Genomic DNA, 18,401 nt, shown 5'->3' with positions numbered 1-18,401 from the left:
TATACGTGTTGGGTTACACCTGTATGTAAGTCAAAGAGATAAACGTGTCCTCCGTTTTTTTCCGTTGGAACTCTGGTCCGCAGCTGACAATAGTACGAAAGTTCTGTGTTCCTAGAACCAACTGTTCTGCAGGAAAGTATGCTCAGGTTTTGTTACAATTAGGAAACGTCGCGAAGCAGGTAAACAGAATAAAAAAGAAGTCCCTTTCGTTGTCAGAGGCAAAAAAAAAAAGAGTGAAAATCTCCCAAATAGATGCCAAATAAATTTGGGTTTGGAGAACAATCATTGAACGAGATTTGACATCCAGGGTCTCCTCCCCACTTACGGGAATTCTAACAGCAGGCCTCGCGGGGAAAGGCAGAAGTACTTCCTCAGTTATTATCTCCACAGAAAGGCAATCCGCCTAGCGAGATGTACTATTTTTGAGGACGTAAAAAGATATGCACATGATGGGCTGGACGCGATCCGTCCTTTAAAGAACGGCGCACTGCTAGCATCTGCGTCTGCAGGCGCTCCGCTCACTATTGTGTCTGCACCGGCAGCGGCAGCACTCAGTCCCACCGCGACATTAAAGAGTCCCTCTTTGTTCAGCGCCGGTCCGGGACGGAGGGCGCGGTGTCCTTCCGCGCTCGCCGCGCAGTCCCCGCCCCTCTGCGGCCCTGGAGAGCTGCCATTCGGCCTCGGAGTAGCTCCGCGCTCCCAGAATGCACCGCGAGTCCGCGGGAAACCAAAATGGCGAAGGGCCGTAGCGAAGTGGTCCGTGTTTGAAGCCGGTGTGAGAACGCACACTCTCCTCCCCAACCCTCGTCCCCAAGGAATTCGGTGTGCGTGTGTGTGTGCGCGTGTGTGCGTGTGCGCAGGGTTCCCGCTGGGGCGGGTGCCCGGTGAGTGCCCGGACTCGCGGGGAAGCGCCCACGGGGACGTGATTGCTTCTGTTTTCCTGTATGAAGCGGTTGGCACCACTTAAGTGACCGAATGAGGTGAGAGAACCTTGGCTCGGGAACCGACTCTCTTGGAGGTGGTAGGGATTGGGGAAGAGATGAAAGAAAGAAAGCAAAAGAAAAGGGAAGATGGAGGATCCGGCTTTGGGTAAGGGACTCCTGCGTGTGGGTGTTTTTGCACTGGTGCCTGTGTTGAAAGAATGGATGGAAAGAAGCAGTCAGTGGAATGTTGGCAAAAATAGGGACTGGGAGAACGAGCAGGGCGTTCGGGAGTCGGTTGGTGGAACTGGAGACGTTGAGACAGGGAAGCTGTGTTTGGAGGGCAGGAAGGAAGAACCTGGGGGCGGGAGACGGTTGGAGGGACAGGATGAACCTGGGGATGAGGGGGTGGGGAGCCGAGGGGAGGAACCGTCAGAATGTGGGGAGTCTACTCGAGGGGCACCAAGGGACGGAGCAGTTTGGAACCAGAGGGTGTTTGTGGAATTGTGTGGAATTGGAGTGTAGGAATCTAGCGGACGGGCCTGATGCAGTGTAAGGATGAGGGAAACAGCCTGGAAAGCAAATCTTGGAAGCTTAAAGGGGAGAAGTGGGATTGATATGGGGGAAGAGATACTTTTTTAAATTTTATTTATTAGGAGGCATTTCTTCTGTTCAATTAAAGTTTCCCTGCTCAGAGGTTTTTATTCATCGTCACAGCCTAGGTAATTACGGCTTTAAGGGATTTAACTAAACCAGGCTTTCTTCACGTATTTCCATAGTGCCAGAACTCTTAACTATGGTTTACAGTCTGATGTCCTTGGTTGTTAGAATTTTTCTTTGGAAGAAATTACAAGGAGCAGATGGATTTATTGAGTCATTCGAGAGTTTGTGAACAATAGAAAGCGATGTATGGGATGCTATTGTATTCTTTCAGTAAAACATTTAACTTTGGTTGAAGATGCTACTGTGTACTAGTAACTAGAATTCGAAAACCCAGACAAGTCTGTGAATAACCTAGAAAAGCACTCGTGAGATCAAAGCAGAGATAGAACTATGTAAATAGTGGTTGATTTGACTCCATTTGCTCTAGTAGTAACTTTCTCCTTCAGATAGGTTGCATTTAATATTACCTCGTCTGCAGACTGCTTTCAATTTCCATTTTTTCATTTCTCTTTTGGAAATTTCTTTTTTGGGGATTAAACTTAAAAGTAATTGTGGGTCAAATAAGGTAAAGTTAAATTCTTTTTTTAATAATTTATTTTTATTTTATGTGCATTGGTGTTCTGTCTGCATGTATGCATGTGTGAGGGTGTTTGATCCCCTGAAACTGGAGTTGCAGAGAGTTGTGAGCTGCCCTGTGGGTGCTGGGAATTGAACCCAGGTCCTCTAGAAAAGCAGCCAGTGCTCTTAACTGCTGAGCCATCTCTCCAGCCCTGTAAACTTTAAATTCTTTTTTTTATTTACTTATGTATTATGTATACAATATTCTGTCTTCATGTATGCCTGCAGGCCAGAAGAGAGTACCAGACCTCATTACAGATGGTGGTGAGCCACCATGTGGTTGTCAGGAATTGAACTCAGGACCTTTGGACGAGCAGACAATGCTCTTAACCGCTGAGCCGTCTCTCCAGCCCCCCAAAACTTAAAATTCTTAAGTGATCTTTTAGGATGCTGGATAATGCTTTAAATGGAGTCCCGCTTTTCTTCTTTTTTTAAGTTTCAAAGCAGGGTCTCCTTATTGTGTAACTCTAGCTGTCCTGAACTCACTATGTAGACTAGGCTGCCTCTGCCCAGAGTGCTGAGATCAAAGGTGTGAACCACCCTCAGTGATATTATTTCTTGATTCTGAGTTAACATTAGCAACTGTCATTGGGTGTCTGACTTGAAGTACTATACTTCCATGTATAGCATGGAGAATTATTTCCCTGGGTTGAATGTAGTTTTAAGTGTTAGAGTGATGTTGTTGAACAATAAACATGTTTGGTGCCCATGTATAGTATGAAATTTGACTTTGAGCAATAACATACACACACCCATGAACATATGCATAAACACACTCACGAACATACGCATACACACATATACCCATACTGCACCTCCAAGCTATACATTTGCTTAAACTGATGAACCTTGGCCTTAGCCATGATGAAAGTACAAATAGATTCATAACGGAGCATGATATCAAGTTAGTTGAGTACAAAACTATCACAGCTGAGATTAGAGATTTGAACATGCTGGTCAAATGATACACAAGTTTAATTGCATCCTGAATTTTGGGGAAAAAGTGTAGAGGACATTTAAAAATATTGTTTATATGAGCTTGGTGTGTGTGTGTTTGTATGTATGTATGTATGTATGTATGTATGTATGTATGGGAGGGATATATGTGCCAGTGTGCACAGAGGCCAGAGCCATTGTAGGCAGAGACTGTTTCTTCTTTTCCTGGCCACCCAGACCCGAATAATAAGACAGAAACTGTTTTAATTGCAACACTGTTTGGCCAATAGCTTATGCATATTTCTAGCTAACTCCTGCAGCTTAAATAAACCCATTTTATTAATTTGTGAATCATCATGAGGCTGTGGCCTACCGATAAGGTTCTGGCTGGCAGCTACATGGTGTCTACTTGACTCCCCCTACTCTCTCTATACAGCTCTTCCAGTTTGGCTATATTCTGCTAAGCCATTGGCCCAAACAGCTTCTTTATTAACCAATGGTAATAAAACATATTCACAGCATACAGAGGGGAATCCCACATCAAGCCATGACATCCCCTTGAGCTTGAGTTATAGGTGGTCATGAGCTGCCTAACAGGTGCTGAGAGCCAAAACTCAGTTCTTCTCCAAAAGTAATATGTGCTCCTAATAGCTGAGCCATCTCTCCAGCCCCATAAAGAATATTTTTTCACCTGTTATAGTGATTCTAAAATTTAACCTTCTGTGGTAATGAATGCATCTTTCTCTTTTTTTATTTTTTATGTGCATTGGTGTTTTTGCCATGAATGTTTGGGTCCCTGGAACTGGAATTATAGACAGTTGTGAGCGGCTGTATGGGTGCTAGATTTGAACCTGGGTCCTCTGGAAAAGCAGTCAGTGCACTTAACTGCAGAACCATCTCTCCAGCACCCCCTCCTCCCCTCCCCTCCCCTCCCTTTCTAGACAAGATTTCTCTGTGTAGCCTTGGATGTCCTAAAACTCACTCTGTAGACCAGGCTGGCCTCGAACTTACAGATTCACCTGCTTCTGCCTCCCAAGTGTGCTGGTATTAAAGGCATGTGTTTCCACCTCCCTGCCTCTTTTATTTGTATGGGTTTTTGCCTGTATGTATGTGTGTACCACATGGGTGCATTGTCCATGGAGGCCAGAAGAGGATGGAAGATCCCTTTGGAACTGGAGTTACAGATGTTTGTGAGTTCCCATGTTGATTCTGGGAATCAAAGGTGCTGGGAATGGAACCCAGGTCCTCTGAAAGAACAGCCACTGCTCTTAACTGCTAAACCATCTCTAACACATGAATGTATTTCTTCACAGTTAGTGGTGGGGGCAGGAGGATCAAAAGATCAAGGCTCTTCTCAACTATATAGGAGTTCAAAGCTATCCTGGAACACATGAGACCCTGTTGCAAAAAAAAAAGAAAGAAAAAGAAAAAAGTAAATTTGATTTACTAAGGTATAAATAGTATGATTAAAATTAGGCCTTTTACTTACACATATAGTGCTGGTTGATCTTCATTGTCCATTTGACATGATTCAGAACCGCCATGGAAACATACCTCTGGATGTGCCTATGATTGTTTTCAGAAAGGTTTAACTGAGAAGGGAAGACCCACCCTGACTATGTGAGGCAGCACACCCATGGGCTGGGGTCCTGGGTTGAATCAAATGGAGGAAGCAAGCTGAGCATGAGCCCTGATCTTCCTGACTGCAGATACAGTGATAGCTGCCCCAGCTCCTTCTGCCATGCCTCATCTTCTATGGTGGACTATGCCCTGAAACTGTGAGCCAAAACACACACTTTCTTATGTTGTTTTTTTCCCTGTATTTTACACAGTAATGAGAATAGTACTGATTTAGTACATATATTCCTAATAAAATTTAGAGCCATGAAGGATAAAGGAAGAAAGGACTGGCACTCAATAGAGTCCGATTTTTTTCATCATAGTACTGAGTGTAGTTGATGAATAGCACCGAACTTCTTGGGAAATTATTTACAACATAAAATTCTATGTGTAGGAATTTATTGAGCCAGTTGTCATTCATTGCCCAGCCTGATCTGGCAGTCCTGTGTTGAAGCTGTCTTCCTGCCTTTTCTAGCTAGGACCTTACCAGTGTGTTGTGATGAGGACTGAGGTGTTCTTAGGTCTAGAAGACCCCAGAGAAGTTTTATGCACATACCCTTTTATTGTGTGCCACTTCTGTAACCAAAGCATATGTGATCTGGAAAGCGTCATGACGCGAGTGTGACAGGAATAAGGCCTGGCCATCCCAGATTGGTGCAGGAACACTGAGCTCTGGAAGTAATGGTCACTCATGGAAAGGGAAACTTGGAAATTACCTTTGGTGATTTAAAATGAGGTGGGAATAGGATACATTAGGAATTCTGGGCAAAAGTTCGTTCTGTCCTATTCTGGTTTGTTTTCATTGTATCTTTATTCTTAGATGTGATGCCTGTATGCTAGTGAGAGTGAGAAAGAGTGTGGATTTCAGTGGGTGGAGAAGTGGGGAGGATCTGGAACCAATTCGGGGTGGGGAAACCATATCAGAATATATGAAGAAAAAAAACTATTTTGTATTAAATATGCGTATTAAGTATACTTTGTTGGTGGTGTTAAGACAGAGTCTCATGTAGCCCAGGCTGGCCACGAACTCCTGACTCTTCTGTTTTTACCTCCTGAAGTGCTGGAATTGCAGGTTGTGTGCCAGTTAAAACTACTTAATTTTCAGTGACTAATATTTATGGAGTAAAATATATTTCCTTTATTTATTTAGGTTATAATATAAGTACATACTTTCTTCCCTCTCAACCCTGCTGTATGCCTCTCTCTCTGCTCTCTTCCAAATTCGTGGCCTCTTTTGATTAATTGTTACGTACATATATGTATATACCTATACATATTTATTCCTAAATACATAAATATTCTTAGTCTGTATAACGTTATTTGTGTATCTTTTAAGGGATGATTGTTGGGTACTGGATAACAAACTGGTGTGCCGTTCCCCGGGTTAGGCTATTTTTACCACTCCTAGCAATTCCTTAATTGCCTGAATTTCTTTGTGTAGGGTTGAGGTCTTCTGGTTTTCCCTGTCTATGTTGACATGTGTCTCTGGTTTTTTTTTTTGGAACAGGTTCTCACTTTGTAGTGAACTCACTGTGCAGATCAGGCTGGCCTTGAACTCATAGAGATCTGCCTGCCTCTACTTCCCTGAGTGCTATGATTAAAGGTGCGTATCACCTTGTTCAGCTCATGTTTAGGCAGTCATATTGGTGAGACTTCATGGGGGAACCTTTGACATTCTTTGCAGACACATTGTCACAACAAACTGCCTATTCCTCTGACTCTTACAGTCTTTCTGTCCTCTTCTTCCTCAGTGTTCCCAGAGCCTTAGGCACAGGAGTTGTGTTGTAGAAGTAACTGTTGGTACTGGACTCCACAACTCTGGATTGATTGTGGTTTTATGTAGTGGGTTTCATCAGTTGATGAGGAGTGAGGACTGCACTTAACTCTGGGCTATTTAGAGTATAGTTAGTGATTATGCATGTTTAGTAAAGTGGCAGTTGTAGATTCTCCAAGGTCCGTGACTTTACTAGCCCTGGGTAGTTGATTAGGTTTCCAATACCAGGCAAAAGTTCCCTCTCCCCTGTGTGGGTCTTAAATCCAATTGGTTACTACCTAGGTATGCATGCCCCTCTGCACCCTCACAGTTACCGTGCCATGTTGATTGTTCTATTTCATAGACATAGTGGAGTAGGACTGTTGCTTCCTTTCTTTGGCAGCTTGCTTTGGCACCTTCTGGAACCATGAAAGTTAGTACTTAGGGAGCCTTTCAGGTTAGTTCTAGCTCAGTTGTCTCTAGGCCCAGTGTCTGAAGTTCATGGTATCTTCAGCAATAGAGACTTACTTTCTACCAAGGGCAATAGCAATAGCCTGTAATGTTTTAGGATTCTCTTGGACAACCCTGACCAACAGCTGCAGTGGGCTTCTCATGCATGGTATTGGGAATTTTATTAGATGTTTTTGGTTCTTGGAGGGAGCATTGTCAGCCCAGATGAAAAAAATTTCATGTAAACTATATATGCATATACATGACTTAAATGTATGTTTATGGAATTTAAAATTATTTATTCTGTATGTATGGTAGTTATACCGCACACGTGGAAATCGGAGGAAACTAACTTCAGTGAGTTAGTTTTACATGCGTCTGGGGATAACAATTTAGGTCATCAGGCTTGGTGACAAGCATCTTTACCTGTTGAGCCTTCCCACTGTTTCTTAAAATTTTATTTGTTTAGATGTACTTACTTTCATTTGATGTGTCTGAATGTTATGCCTGCATGTATGTATGTTGTTCACTGTGTATTTCCTTGGTGTCTGTGGATGTCAGAACAAGATACTGGGTCCCCTGGATCTGGAGTGTTGGTTGCTAGGAAACAGCTCTGCAGGAGCAGTGAGTACTCTGAACTGCTAAGCCGTCTCTAGTTTCTCTATAGAACTGTTTGTTTGTTATTGTTTTTGTTTTTCGAGACGGTTTCTCTGTAGATTTGGAGCCTTTCCTGTCTCTGTAGACCAGGCTGGCAACCAACTAACAGAGATCTGCCTGTCTTTGCCTCCTGAGTGCTGGGATTAAAGGCATGAGGTACCACCACCCGGCTCTCCTGGCAGTTTCTTACTATTTAAAAATTATTATTTTTTTGAGTCAGTTTCTCTTGCGTAGCCCTGGCTGTTCTGAAACTAGCTTTGTAGATAAGGATGACATCTAACTTAGAGTTTCACCTGAGTGCTGGGATTAAAGGTATGTGCCACTACTGCCTGGTTAATTTAAAATTTTTTTATGTATGATAATGTTTGTTAAACTCTAAACTTAAGAAATAGAGTAGAGCTACTTTTTCTAAAAAAAAAAAATGTTTTAAATGTGTTTTGTCTGTCTTCGTATCCATGTGTGCTTGTTACCTGGGAACGCCTTAAAGGGGGGGGTGGTATAGATCCCGAGGCTAGGATTGTAAACAGTTAGGACCTGTTGTGTGGAAGAGCAGCCAGTGCTCCTAACCACTGAGCTGTCTCTTCAGTGTTAGAGCTAGTCTGGAATCTGTCTGCCTTATGCTTTCTGATCTTTGTAGAACTTTGGCTTCTTTGATGTTAGATGTTCATATATTCCTCAGTTAAAAAGAAAGCATCCAGGCTCAGATTTTATTTTACTTTATCTGTCTCAGATAAGAGAATTACTTCTCCATAGGTTTGGTATAGGATTGACCTTAAGTAGATTGCTACTTCCTTTGTGCCTGGGTCCTGTGATGGCTCCACTGAGCTTGTGAGTTTCAAGATAATCTGGGCAAAAGATTCCACCAAAAGTGTCTCCCTCCTTTGTTACATTATGTCCTTCAGGTCACAGGGAGTAGAAGAAACTCTGGGAAAAAAATGTAGCCCCAGCAGTTTTGTGCCTTTGGAAGGGACTTAAGCTCTGTGTGGTGGCTCACGCCTGTAATTCCAACACTGAGCAAGCATAGGCCAGCTTGAGTTACAGTGTGACATCCTGTTTCAAAACATTGAAACTAAAAACCAGATCAAACCACATACACCCAAAAGATGAGTGCGCCTTCTTGTTCCTGGGGTTGGGGTAAGGATGGCATAGGTGGGGTTTATTTGTTTGCTTCGTTGTTGTTTTGTCCCCTAGTTGTGTTTCCCCTACTGTTGTAAGATCTTTTTGCTTTGTAAGTTGGTGGATCAAGGAGAAGTCCTTTATTGCAAGGTGGCAGTGTGAAGTAGGATTAGATTTTCCTTCCTTTTTTCCCTTAGCTGCCGAGTGGTTCATCATGGCCTAGAGTAGTGGCAAGGGTACTGGAAAACATGATTGTGGTGGAGGTGTCATGGCTGATGGCTGTTCCCAGAGAAGAGGAGGGAAAGTGGAGCGGCACAATAGAGGGATGAAGGTTCCTACTAGGGAGGTGAGTCCTGTGTTGGGCGGTAGCATTCAGCCCTTAGATTTCAGCTACTAAATCTAACCTAAATTAAACAGCCAGTTACTGCTGCTAGTTTACTGACTGCTTATTGTTTACCTGTGCAGTGTGCTCAGAACTCTGATATGGAGGATATGGTAAGCAAGCTTGGACAGTTTTCTACCCTTAGAACATAGGCTGTATGCAGGGTAAAGACCCATTTTTTTTTAATTGAAGCAAAAATAATTGAAATGACAGATTTTTTGTTCTTTTTATTTATTTATTTTGAGAAATTATACTATGCTAGATCCTTAAGCTGAATTTTTCTCTTTCTGTTAATTCTTTGAGAACTTGATAAAATGTATTTTGTTTTTTTCAAGACAAGGTTTCTCTGTATAACCTTGGCTGTCTTGGAACTCACTTTTTTTTTAACGCTTTGTTACCATTTGCTCTGAATAGAGTGACATTCTCTATCAAATTAGGTATCCCAGGAGCTGGAGAGATGGCTCAGTGGTTAAAAGTGTGTACTATGTTCGTAGAGTTTGGTTCCCAACATCCATGTTGGGAGGCTCACAACTGCCTGTAATTCCAGTTACAGGGGCTCTGATATCGCTGACCTACAAGGACATCTGCACCTATGTGCACATATTCCTATGCAGATACACACACATACACATAAATAAAGACAACAATTTAAAAAAAGAATTCTGTTACATTTACTCATTTATTTTCTTCTGATTTATTTATTTATTTATTTATGAGGCAGGGTTTCTCTGTATAGCCCTGGCTGCCCTGAAACTTGCTCTGTAGACCAGGGTGGCCTTGGACTCAGAGATCTGCCTGCCTCTGCCTCCTGAGTGGCTGGAATTAAAGGTGTGCACCACCACTCTGACTCTTCATACAAATCTGTATTGTCATGTTTTGCCAACCTCTTACTGGTTTCTTTTTTTTAATTTTATTTATTGTGTGTGTGAATGTTTGTATGTATATATGTGGGCCTGTGTATGTATATCATATGTGTAGAGGTCAGAGGAAATTCGTAGGAGTTAGTTCTTTCCTTCTACCATGTGGATCCTGAGGATTGAGCACAGTAGGCATCCTTTACTGCTGAGCCATCTTCCTGTGCCCACATTTTTAGTATTTACAACTTGTCAGTTTATGGGGTCAGTTCTTGCCATGTGGAGTTGAGGCGGGGAGTATTTCCCAGATGAGCCGTCTTGTGTAGTTCTCTCCCCAACCCCACTTTGTGAGACAGGATCTCACTAGCTGACCTGGAACTCACTGTGTAGAACTCAGAAAGATCTGCCTGCCTTTGCCTCCTAAGTGCTAGGCTTCTTAATAGCATTTCTAGAGATTTGGCTGTGGATAGGAAGGGAAAAAATAGGCCAAAGGGTAAGTGTAACTATTACTAGGTTGAGTTCTTGGCACAAAACACAGTATATCAGCAATTTCAGGAGAAGAGAAGAAACACTAGGGAGTGAAAAATTACAAAATTTGATGTTTGTTTGTTTTTCAAGGCAGGGTTTCTCTGTGTAGCTTTTGGAGCCTGTCCTGGAACTTGTTCTGTAGAACAGGCTGGTCTCGAACTCACAGAGATCCGCCTGCCTCTGCCTCCCGAGTGCTGGGATTAAAGGTATGCGCCATCACCTCCCGGCTAAGTTTGATGTTTTGATCTAAGAATGTGTGCAGTGTACATTGCTATCACGAAGAAGGGAGAAGGAATATTGAAATCATAGCAAAGAATATGAAGGTGTCTGGGAATGTTGGCCATTTTGTATAGTTTCCATTCCAGAATTAGGGAGCATTCCACTGACTTATTTTTCATACTTAATTATGCTATTCAAGTTTGGGTTAGTAATATAAGGGATGCAAGATTCCTGAACTTAAAATGGTTGCTTATTTATATAGAGTTAGACATATCCCAGGCTGGTCTTGAACTTCTCAAACTTCCTGTGTAATTGAGGATGACCTTGAACTTCTGATCTCCCTAGGCCACTTGCCCAGTACTGGGATTATAGGTGTATACCCCTATACCTGCACCTGGTTTTCTTTTGTTTATTTTTGTCTTACGGTGTTGGGGATGGAACCAAGGGCCCTTGTACACGAACATATTCAACATATTCTGTTGGTTTGAAGATTACTATACTTGTAGGTTTTGAGTTTGTTGGATATATACAAAAAATGTTGGATTAACATTTTTCAGCAATTTAGGGGGACGGTATCAGTTTTTAATTCTTTTCTGACATCTTTAAAATGCATTTCTTTCATCCTTCCTCCTACCCCCAGCTGCCTCCATGCTACTTCTTATCTATGAGTTTGTTTTATGTGTCTCATAAAGCCAGAATTAAACAGTACTTGTCTGTTTTCTCTGGGTTGTCTTACTTAGTGTCATGTCTTCAAGATCCCATTCTGTAGCATGGGCATGAATCCCAAAACTTGTGTTATTTTTAGGCATTGAAAACATGTTTCCTTTGTTCTTAACTACCAAGACTGTCTCCCACCTTTGGTTTCTTCCTTTCTTTTTTAAACTGAACTTTTATGCTCTCTTTTTTGTCTGTATAGTTTTATTAAATCTTCAATTTTTAATTTTATTTTTTATTTAAAGGCAAGGTTCTAGATATGTAGCTTAAGTTGGCCTGGAACTCCTAAATCACCTATGCTGGCCTGGAACTTGTATCCTTGTGCTCAGCCGCCCAGTGTTGATGTTCAGGCCTATCCACCGTACCCAGTTGTTTTCTGCTGTTGTTTTTGAGGTGGTCACCCTAAAATGTTTTGGTGAAATGACTGCTGAATCCTGGCTTCACTTAGGGTAGGCAATGAGCAAATATTATGAATTACTGCTCTTTTTAAAAAAATCTATTTAGAAAGCATTTGCCATTTGAGTTATTTGTTGTTTTTTTTTTTTCTTACAAATTAAGGCTTTATACCAAAAGTTTTGGCTAACATATGAAATATATCATTGATGTAAACCATTATAAATCTTATATTTGGTTTTTATTTCCTGACTAGAGACTCTACAGGAGCAGGTAACTCACTGGTCCACAAGCGGTCTCCTTTACGTCGAAACCAAAAGACCCCAGCATCCTTGAACAAGCTGTCTTTACAGGATGGACATAAAGCCAAAAAGCCAGCATGTAAATTTGAAGAGGGTCAGGATGTCCTAGCTAGGTGGTCAGATGGCTTGTTTTATCTTGGAACTATCAAAAAGGCAAGTTATCTTAATAGACCTCTGCTGTATTTGCAATAAACCTTTAAATAATTTAAAATTTAATTCGCACCTATAGTTTTAAGAGATACCTGAATTCTTTCTCTGTATTGCAGATAAACATATTGAAACAGAGCTGCTTCATCATATTTGAGGACAGTTCTAAATCCTGGGTTCTCTGGAAGGACATCCAAACAGGCAGGTGCTACTGTTCCTCTAGAACATGATATATACTGAAATTTAGCTTTCTTCAACATGGTATTTTCTGGGGCTAAAGAAATTGAATTCAGTGTCTTTCTACTACTCAGTAGCGTGTATGAGGAGAAGTTTAAGAATTTATTAATATACAGAATTATTTTCCTTGTTTACAAACAAAGCTCTCTATAGTTTAATTGAATCACATTGAGACAGGTTTCTCTGTATAGCTTTGGAACCTGCCCTGGAACTCTCTGTAGATCAAGCTGGTCTTGAACTAAGAGATCAGCCTGCCTCTGCCTCCTGAGTTCTGGGATTAAAGATGTGTGCTGCTGCTGCCTGGCTTAGGAGGGTTCTAATACCTAGTATTAATTTTTGTTCTGTGAAATAATATATTCCTGCATTGCTGTTGACAATGCAGATTTCTGTTTTGGCTATTTTTTCAACAGTTGCATTAAATGAATAAAAATATACTCTATAATCTGTTCAGCAGATCTCTTTCTAGAAGTTTATTAATAAAATATATTAAAAAAAAAGCTGGGTGGAGTGGTGAGAGATGGCTCAGAGGTGAAGAACAGTGACTAATCTTCCTGAGGACCTAGGTTCAGTTTCCCATCATCCACATGGCAGGGCACAACTCCAGGACCCAACACTTACACAGACATGCATATAGGGAAACACCAATAAAATAATAAATAAAAAAATATTTTTAAAAAAGAAACTAGGTGGCAATGTTTGCTATAGCTTTATTTTTATATTTTTTAATTAAAAATTGCATTTAAAAATAGAAAATAAAAAAAAGTGTATACATTTGTGTGTGAATGTAGGTAGGTGACTGAAGAGGCCTCATGTCAGATAAGCTGGAGATGGAGCTACAGGCAGTTGTGAGCCCATAGGTGCTGGGAACTGGTCTCTGGTCAGCTACAAGAACAATACCAGCTTTTAATCACTGAGCCATCTCCAGCCCTGATGTAGCTATTTATTTTATTTTGATTTTTTTTTTTTTTTTTGAGACAGGGTTTTTCTTTATAGCCCTGGACTAGGCTGGTTTGGAACTCAGAGATTCACCTGTCTCTGCCTTCCGAGTGTAATTAAGAGTGTTCCATCACTGCCCTGCATTTTTTTTTTTTTCTCCCAGACAGGGTCTCTCTACATACCCTCGACTGGCATGGAACTTGCTATGTTGAATAGGTTGGTTTCGAACTCAACAAAAAGTTGAGTTGGCTCTGCCTCCTGAATGTTAGGATTAAAACTGTTTGTCACCATACTTTTATAAAGAGACTTTTATAGCTTTATTTGAAACAAATATATGATAACTATTTTTTAAGATTTGTTATTTATTCATGTATGTGTGTAAGGGATTATGTGTGGTGGTCAGAGGAATGTGTTGGACATTGTCCTCTCTCACTTTCTCCCTATTCATTTGAGGCAGAGTCTCTCCCTGAGCCTCACTGACGTTAAAAGCCAGCAAGTCCCAGTGATTCTCCTGTCTCTGCACATACCATCCCCATTTGAGCTGGGTTTACAAGTGTTTGTAGGAATGCTTATGGTTGCTGGGATCTGCACTCACACTTGTGGTTGAGGAGCAAGTGTTCTTAACTACTGAGCCATCTCCTGCCCAACATTTTGGTATTACTAAGACGAAAAGGCTAAGACTTTGTAGATGCCTTAATTTGTAGTAAGGAAGACCATGGGCAATTATGCTAGACCAGGAATCATGTAAATTTTATAGTAAAAAGGGTGTTCTTGGATTTCACAGTTTTCTTAGGTTTGTTTCTTGAGGTGAATGCATACAGTTTATTGGATTAATAACTCCTTTTCTGCAGAATTGCTTACTTCCTCACCAGTCCATGTAGATATAGTGGGAGTCATCTTAGGCACCTACTCCTGGCTGGGGCTATGCAGCCCTTTCTTGTGAAACAACACATTTAGCATGAGAAAGCTAACCTCAGATTGACTATCTCTAATTATAGCCATAAACCCAGGAATTATTAAACAAGTCCTGCTAGGTGTACCAGGAAATTTGGAAGGGACAGAAGACCGAAACAAACAATCAATAATACAAAAGCAGGCAAAATAATAATTGGTACCTTCTATGTTACCTATGTAATATACATTAAGAGGTAATAAAGCAAATTTTTTTTCCACTAGATGGAATGAATGTTATGCAGTTATTAGAAGTTATACTTTTGAACACTGGTTGTGTGAAAATGCTTTGGTAGAAGAAATATTGTTTGGTAGAGAGACCATGGTTTTTGGCACATCTGGGTTTGAAGCCTAGCATTTCTAACTGAGGGTACATGGGCAGTTCCTCCATCTGCTTGACCATCACTTCCCTGTGGACTCAGATCTGTAAAGCTAGCGCTTGGGAGACTGACACTGAGATAATGTGACAGGAATTCAAGGCAAAGCCCTGGGCTGCAGAGTAATTCCAGGCCAGTTTGAGATTCATAGTAGGACTTTGTCCCAAGAAAACCACCCTGGTCTTCTGAATGCTGATTAAAGGTGTGTGCAACAATACCTGGCTTTGAAGTGTCTTGTTCATTTCTCCAGGTAGTTTTCTGTGTAGTCCGGTTTTGGAACTGGATGTATAGACTAGGCTGTCCTTGAACTCTGAGATCTGCCTGCCTCTGCCTTCCAAGTGCTGAGATTTAAGGCATATGCCACTACTGCCCAGATACGTTTTTTGTTTTTTTGGTTTGATTTGGTTTGATTTTTTGAGACAGGGTTTCTCTGTGTAGCCTAGGCTGTCCTAGAACTAGCTCCGTAGACCAGCCTGACCTGGAACTCATGGAAGTCTGTAGATAGAGACTGCTTGTTCATTTCCTAGACACCTAGACCTGAATAATAACACAGAAACTATATTAATTACAGCACTGGTTGGCCTATTAGCTCAGACTTCTTATTAAGTAACTCTTACATCTTAAATTAACCCATTTCTATTATTTTATAGGAGGCTCATGGTTTACTGGTAAGGTTCTGGGGCGTCTGTCTCCTTAGACAGCTACATGGCGTCTCTCTGACTCTGCCTACCCTCTCCGTATATCTCTTCTAGCCTGGCTTTATTCTGCCTTGCCAGAGGCCAGAGGAGCTTTGTGGGAGGAGGCTGCTTGCTGGTCCCGGTCGCCCAGAACCGAAATAATCACACAGAAATTGTATTAATAAGACACTGCTTGGCCCATTAACTCTGACTTCTTATTGACTAACTCTTACATATTAGTTTAACCCATTTCTATTAATCTGTATATCGCCACGTGGCAGTGGCTTACCAGCAAAGATTCAGCATGTCTGACTCTGGTGGCTCCATGGCGTCTCTTCAACTCCGCCTTCTTCCTCCCAGCATTCAGTTCCATCCTCTCCACCTACCTAATTTCTGCCCTATCAACAGGCCACGGCAACTTCTTTATTCATTAATGGTAATCACAGCACACAGAGGGGATTCCCACATCAGAGCTTCTTTATTAACCAATGATAATAAAACATATTCACAGTGTACAGAGGGGAATCCCACATCAGAGATCCACCTGCCTCTTCCTCCATGAGTGCTGGGATTAAAGATGTGAGCCACAACTACCCAGCTGAGAAAGTTTTTGTTGTTGTTGTTATTTGTTTGTTTTTGTTTTTTTATGAGATAGGGTTTCTCTGTATAACAGCCCTAGCTGTTCTAGAACTAGCTCTGTAGACCAGGCTGGCCTCAAACTCAACTAAGATCTGCCTGCCTCTCCCTTGAGTGCTAGACTTAAAGGTGTGTGCCTTTATTGCCCCCCCCACCTTTAAAACAAAAATATTAAGGTGGGTGGTGGTGCATGTCTTTGCAGAGGCAAGCAGATCTCTTGAGTTTGAGACCAGCCTGGTCTACAGAGCAAATTCTAGGATAGTCAGGGCTGCACAGAGAAACCATGTCTCAAAAAAAAAAAAAAAAAAAAGAAAACGAGGAAAGAGTAATTTTTTAGGTGAATTAACTGGCACTTCCAATTTTTGTTGTAGAATTCGCTTCGGGTACATTATTAAACATTTTATTTCTAGATTTCAGCCATGAAATACTTGCTATTCAGCCTCTTTCATAATTAGTGAATACAAAGAACTGTCTTAAGTCCAGAAAAGGAACACATAACTTCCTTGCCTATTCCCTGTGATCTTATGATGCTAATGTATAACACAAGTGAAGACATGAACCTGAGTCAGTGTGTGTTCTGCAGAAAACTTCTAGCATTAATAAGTCTCCCTCAGTGTCTTAGTTTTGGTTCTATTGCTGTGAAGAGACTCCATGACCACGGCAACTCTTATAAAAAGAAAACATTTAATTGGGGCTGGCATATAGTTCTGAGGTTTATTGCCATGAGGTAGGAAGCCCAATGGCTACACTGAGTCATAGAAGTTCTGTGGAATTCCTCATGACTGTTTAATGTTGCTTTACATATTTCAGGAGCCACTGGGAGTGGGGAAATGGTCTGTACAATATGTCAAGAAGAGTATTCAGAAGCTCCCAATGAAATGGTTATATGTGATAAGTGTGGTCAAGGTAAATATTCATTCTTCTTGGTTTCATATAAGTGTCATTAAATCCCAAGTGAGTCCATTGAAGACAAATGATTGTCAATACTTGTCTCGCTATTTTGAAACTTTATTGTAAGATCTATTTATCTTTTATAATGGAGGGAATGACAAAACTAGAACTAAAATATCATCTAGGAATTATATTCTGCAGTACTTGTTAATAAAATAGGATTCGCTCTGTGCTTTTTTGATATCAAGGGTATCATCAGTTGTGCCACACACCTCACATTGATTCGAGTGTGATTGATTCAGATGAGAAATGGCTCTGTCGGCAGTGTGTTTTTGCAACAACAACAAAGGTATCTTTTAAAAGTGTTTTGGATTAAAGCCCTAAGTGGAATTTGTAAGACATTATTTTTGAAATGACTGTACATTGAAAAGTTTGTTCTGAATGAAATTAGCAGCTAAAGCTGGTTAAAAAGAATTATTGTTTTACTAATGAGCCTTAAATGGCTTACGGTTATTTTTGTACTTTCTGATAGTGGTGTGGGGATTGGGACAATAAATTGAAAGAAGACAACAAAATATACTATTAATAACAAATCAGACAATATGATATTATAGAAGTTCAGAATGGAAATTATTTCTGTAGTGCCAGGAATTTTAAATTACAGAATTATAAATTAGAAAATTTGGTTAAAAAAATTTGACCTTCACTTTTTCAAATGTTTCCCTCTAATATATAGAGGGGTGGTGCGCTTAAGAAAGGACCAAATGCCAAAGCATTGCAAGTCATGAAGCAGACATTACCCTATAGTGTGGCAGACCTTGAGTGGGATGCAGGTCATAAAACCAATGTCCAGCAGTGTTACTGCTATTGTGGAGGCCCTGGAGAGTAAGTAAACAGTTATCTAATGTCCTTTGAAGTCATTTTTACTAACGTATATTACCTTCTTGTTCTTTTTAATTTTTTTTTTTTTAATGAAGACCTCTTTGTTGGTTTGAGACCCCGTCTCAATGTATATACTTCCAAATTTGACCTCACAATCTTAAGGCCTTTTCAAGAGCACCAGGAGTACAGGTGCTCACTGCCATGCTTGGTTTGTCTTACTATTGCTGAGTGTGGTGTAGCAATGATAGTGAATTGCAAATGTATGAACAATCAGTTAAAATAAAACCTCCAAGGAAATGCCATTACTGTTTTTCTTCGTTTCTCTTCTTTCTCATCCTCTTCTTTCTCTCCCTTCCCTCATCTTTTTTCTTATGCCAGATGTGTCATTAAAATAAATTATAGAGGAAAATATGTGCTCTGGAGGCCACTTTGCCACACTGGAGTGTGAAGTTGTCTCAGTTCATTTGATGTCATGTTTAGTGTGATTACACATTTGAAAATTGGTATATACTTAATATTATTTGAATGAGTAATTAAGAAAC

At 40.8% G+C, this 18,401-nt stretch overlaps 1 protein-coding gene across 3 annotated transcripts in view; it reads left to right on the top strand.

Moving 5' to 3' along the window:
* The first annotated feature begins 698 nt into the window (after positions 1 to 698).
* Positions 699 to 18,401, top strand: part of Mtf2 (metal response element binding transcription factor 2) — a 37,213-nt gene continuing 19,510 nt past the window's right edge. Inside the window, exons 1-7 of one of the 3 annotated variants that reach the window (XM_085691510.2) lie at positions 700 to 980; positions 12,080 to 12,096; positions 12,177 to 12,278; positions 12,392 to 12,473; positions 16,897 to 16,992; positions 17,226 to 17,326; positions 17,714 to 17,862. In XM_085691510.2, coding sequence (XP_085547636.1) covers positions 16,917 to 16,992; positions 17,226 to 17,326; positions 17,714 to 17,862 — 326 coding nt within the window. In that variant the 5' untranslated portion in view covers positions 700 to 980; positions 12,080 to 12,096; positions 12,177 to 12,278; positions 12,392 to 12,473; positions 16,897 to 16,916. Of the gene's footprint in view, positions 981 to 12,079; positions 12,279 to 12,391; positions 12,474 to 16,896; positions 16,993 to 17,225; positions 17,327 to 17,713; positions 17,863 to 18,401 lie in introns of all 3 variants that reach the window. The other 2 variants (XM_048447059.3, XM_048447062.3) reach the window with 2 other exon arrangements.

This window comes from Myodes glareolus, chromosome 8 (assembly GCF_982192425.1).
Source record: "Myodes glareolus chromosome 8, mMyoGla1.1, whole genome shotgun sequence".
NCBI lineage: Eukaryota > Metazoa > Chordata > Mammalia > Rodentia > Cricetidae > Myodes > Myodes glareolus.
The sequence above is the reverse complement of the archived record's forward strand: the minus strand, read 5'-3'. Positions and strand labels throughout refer to the sequence as shown.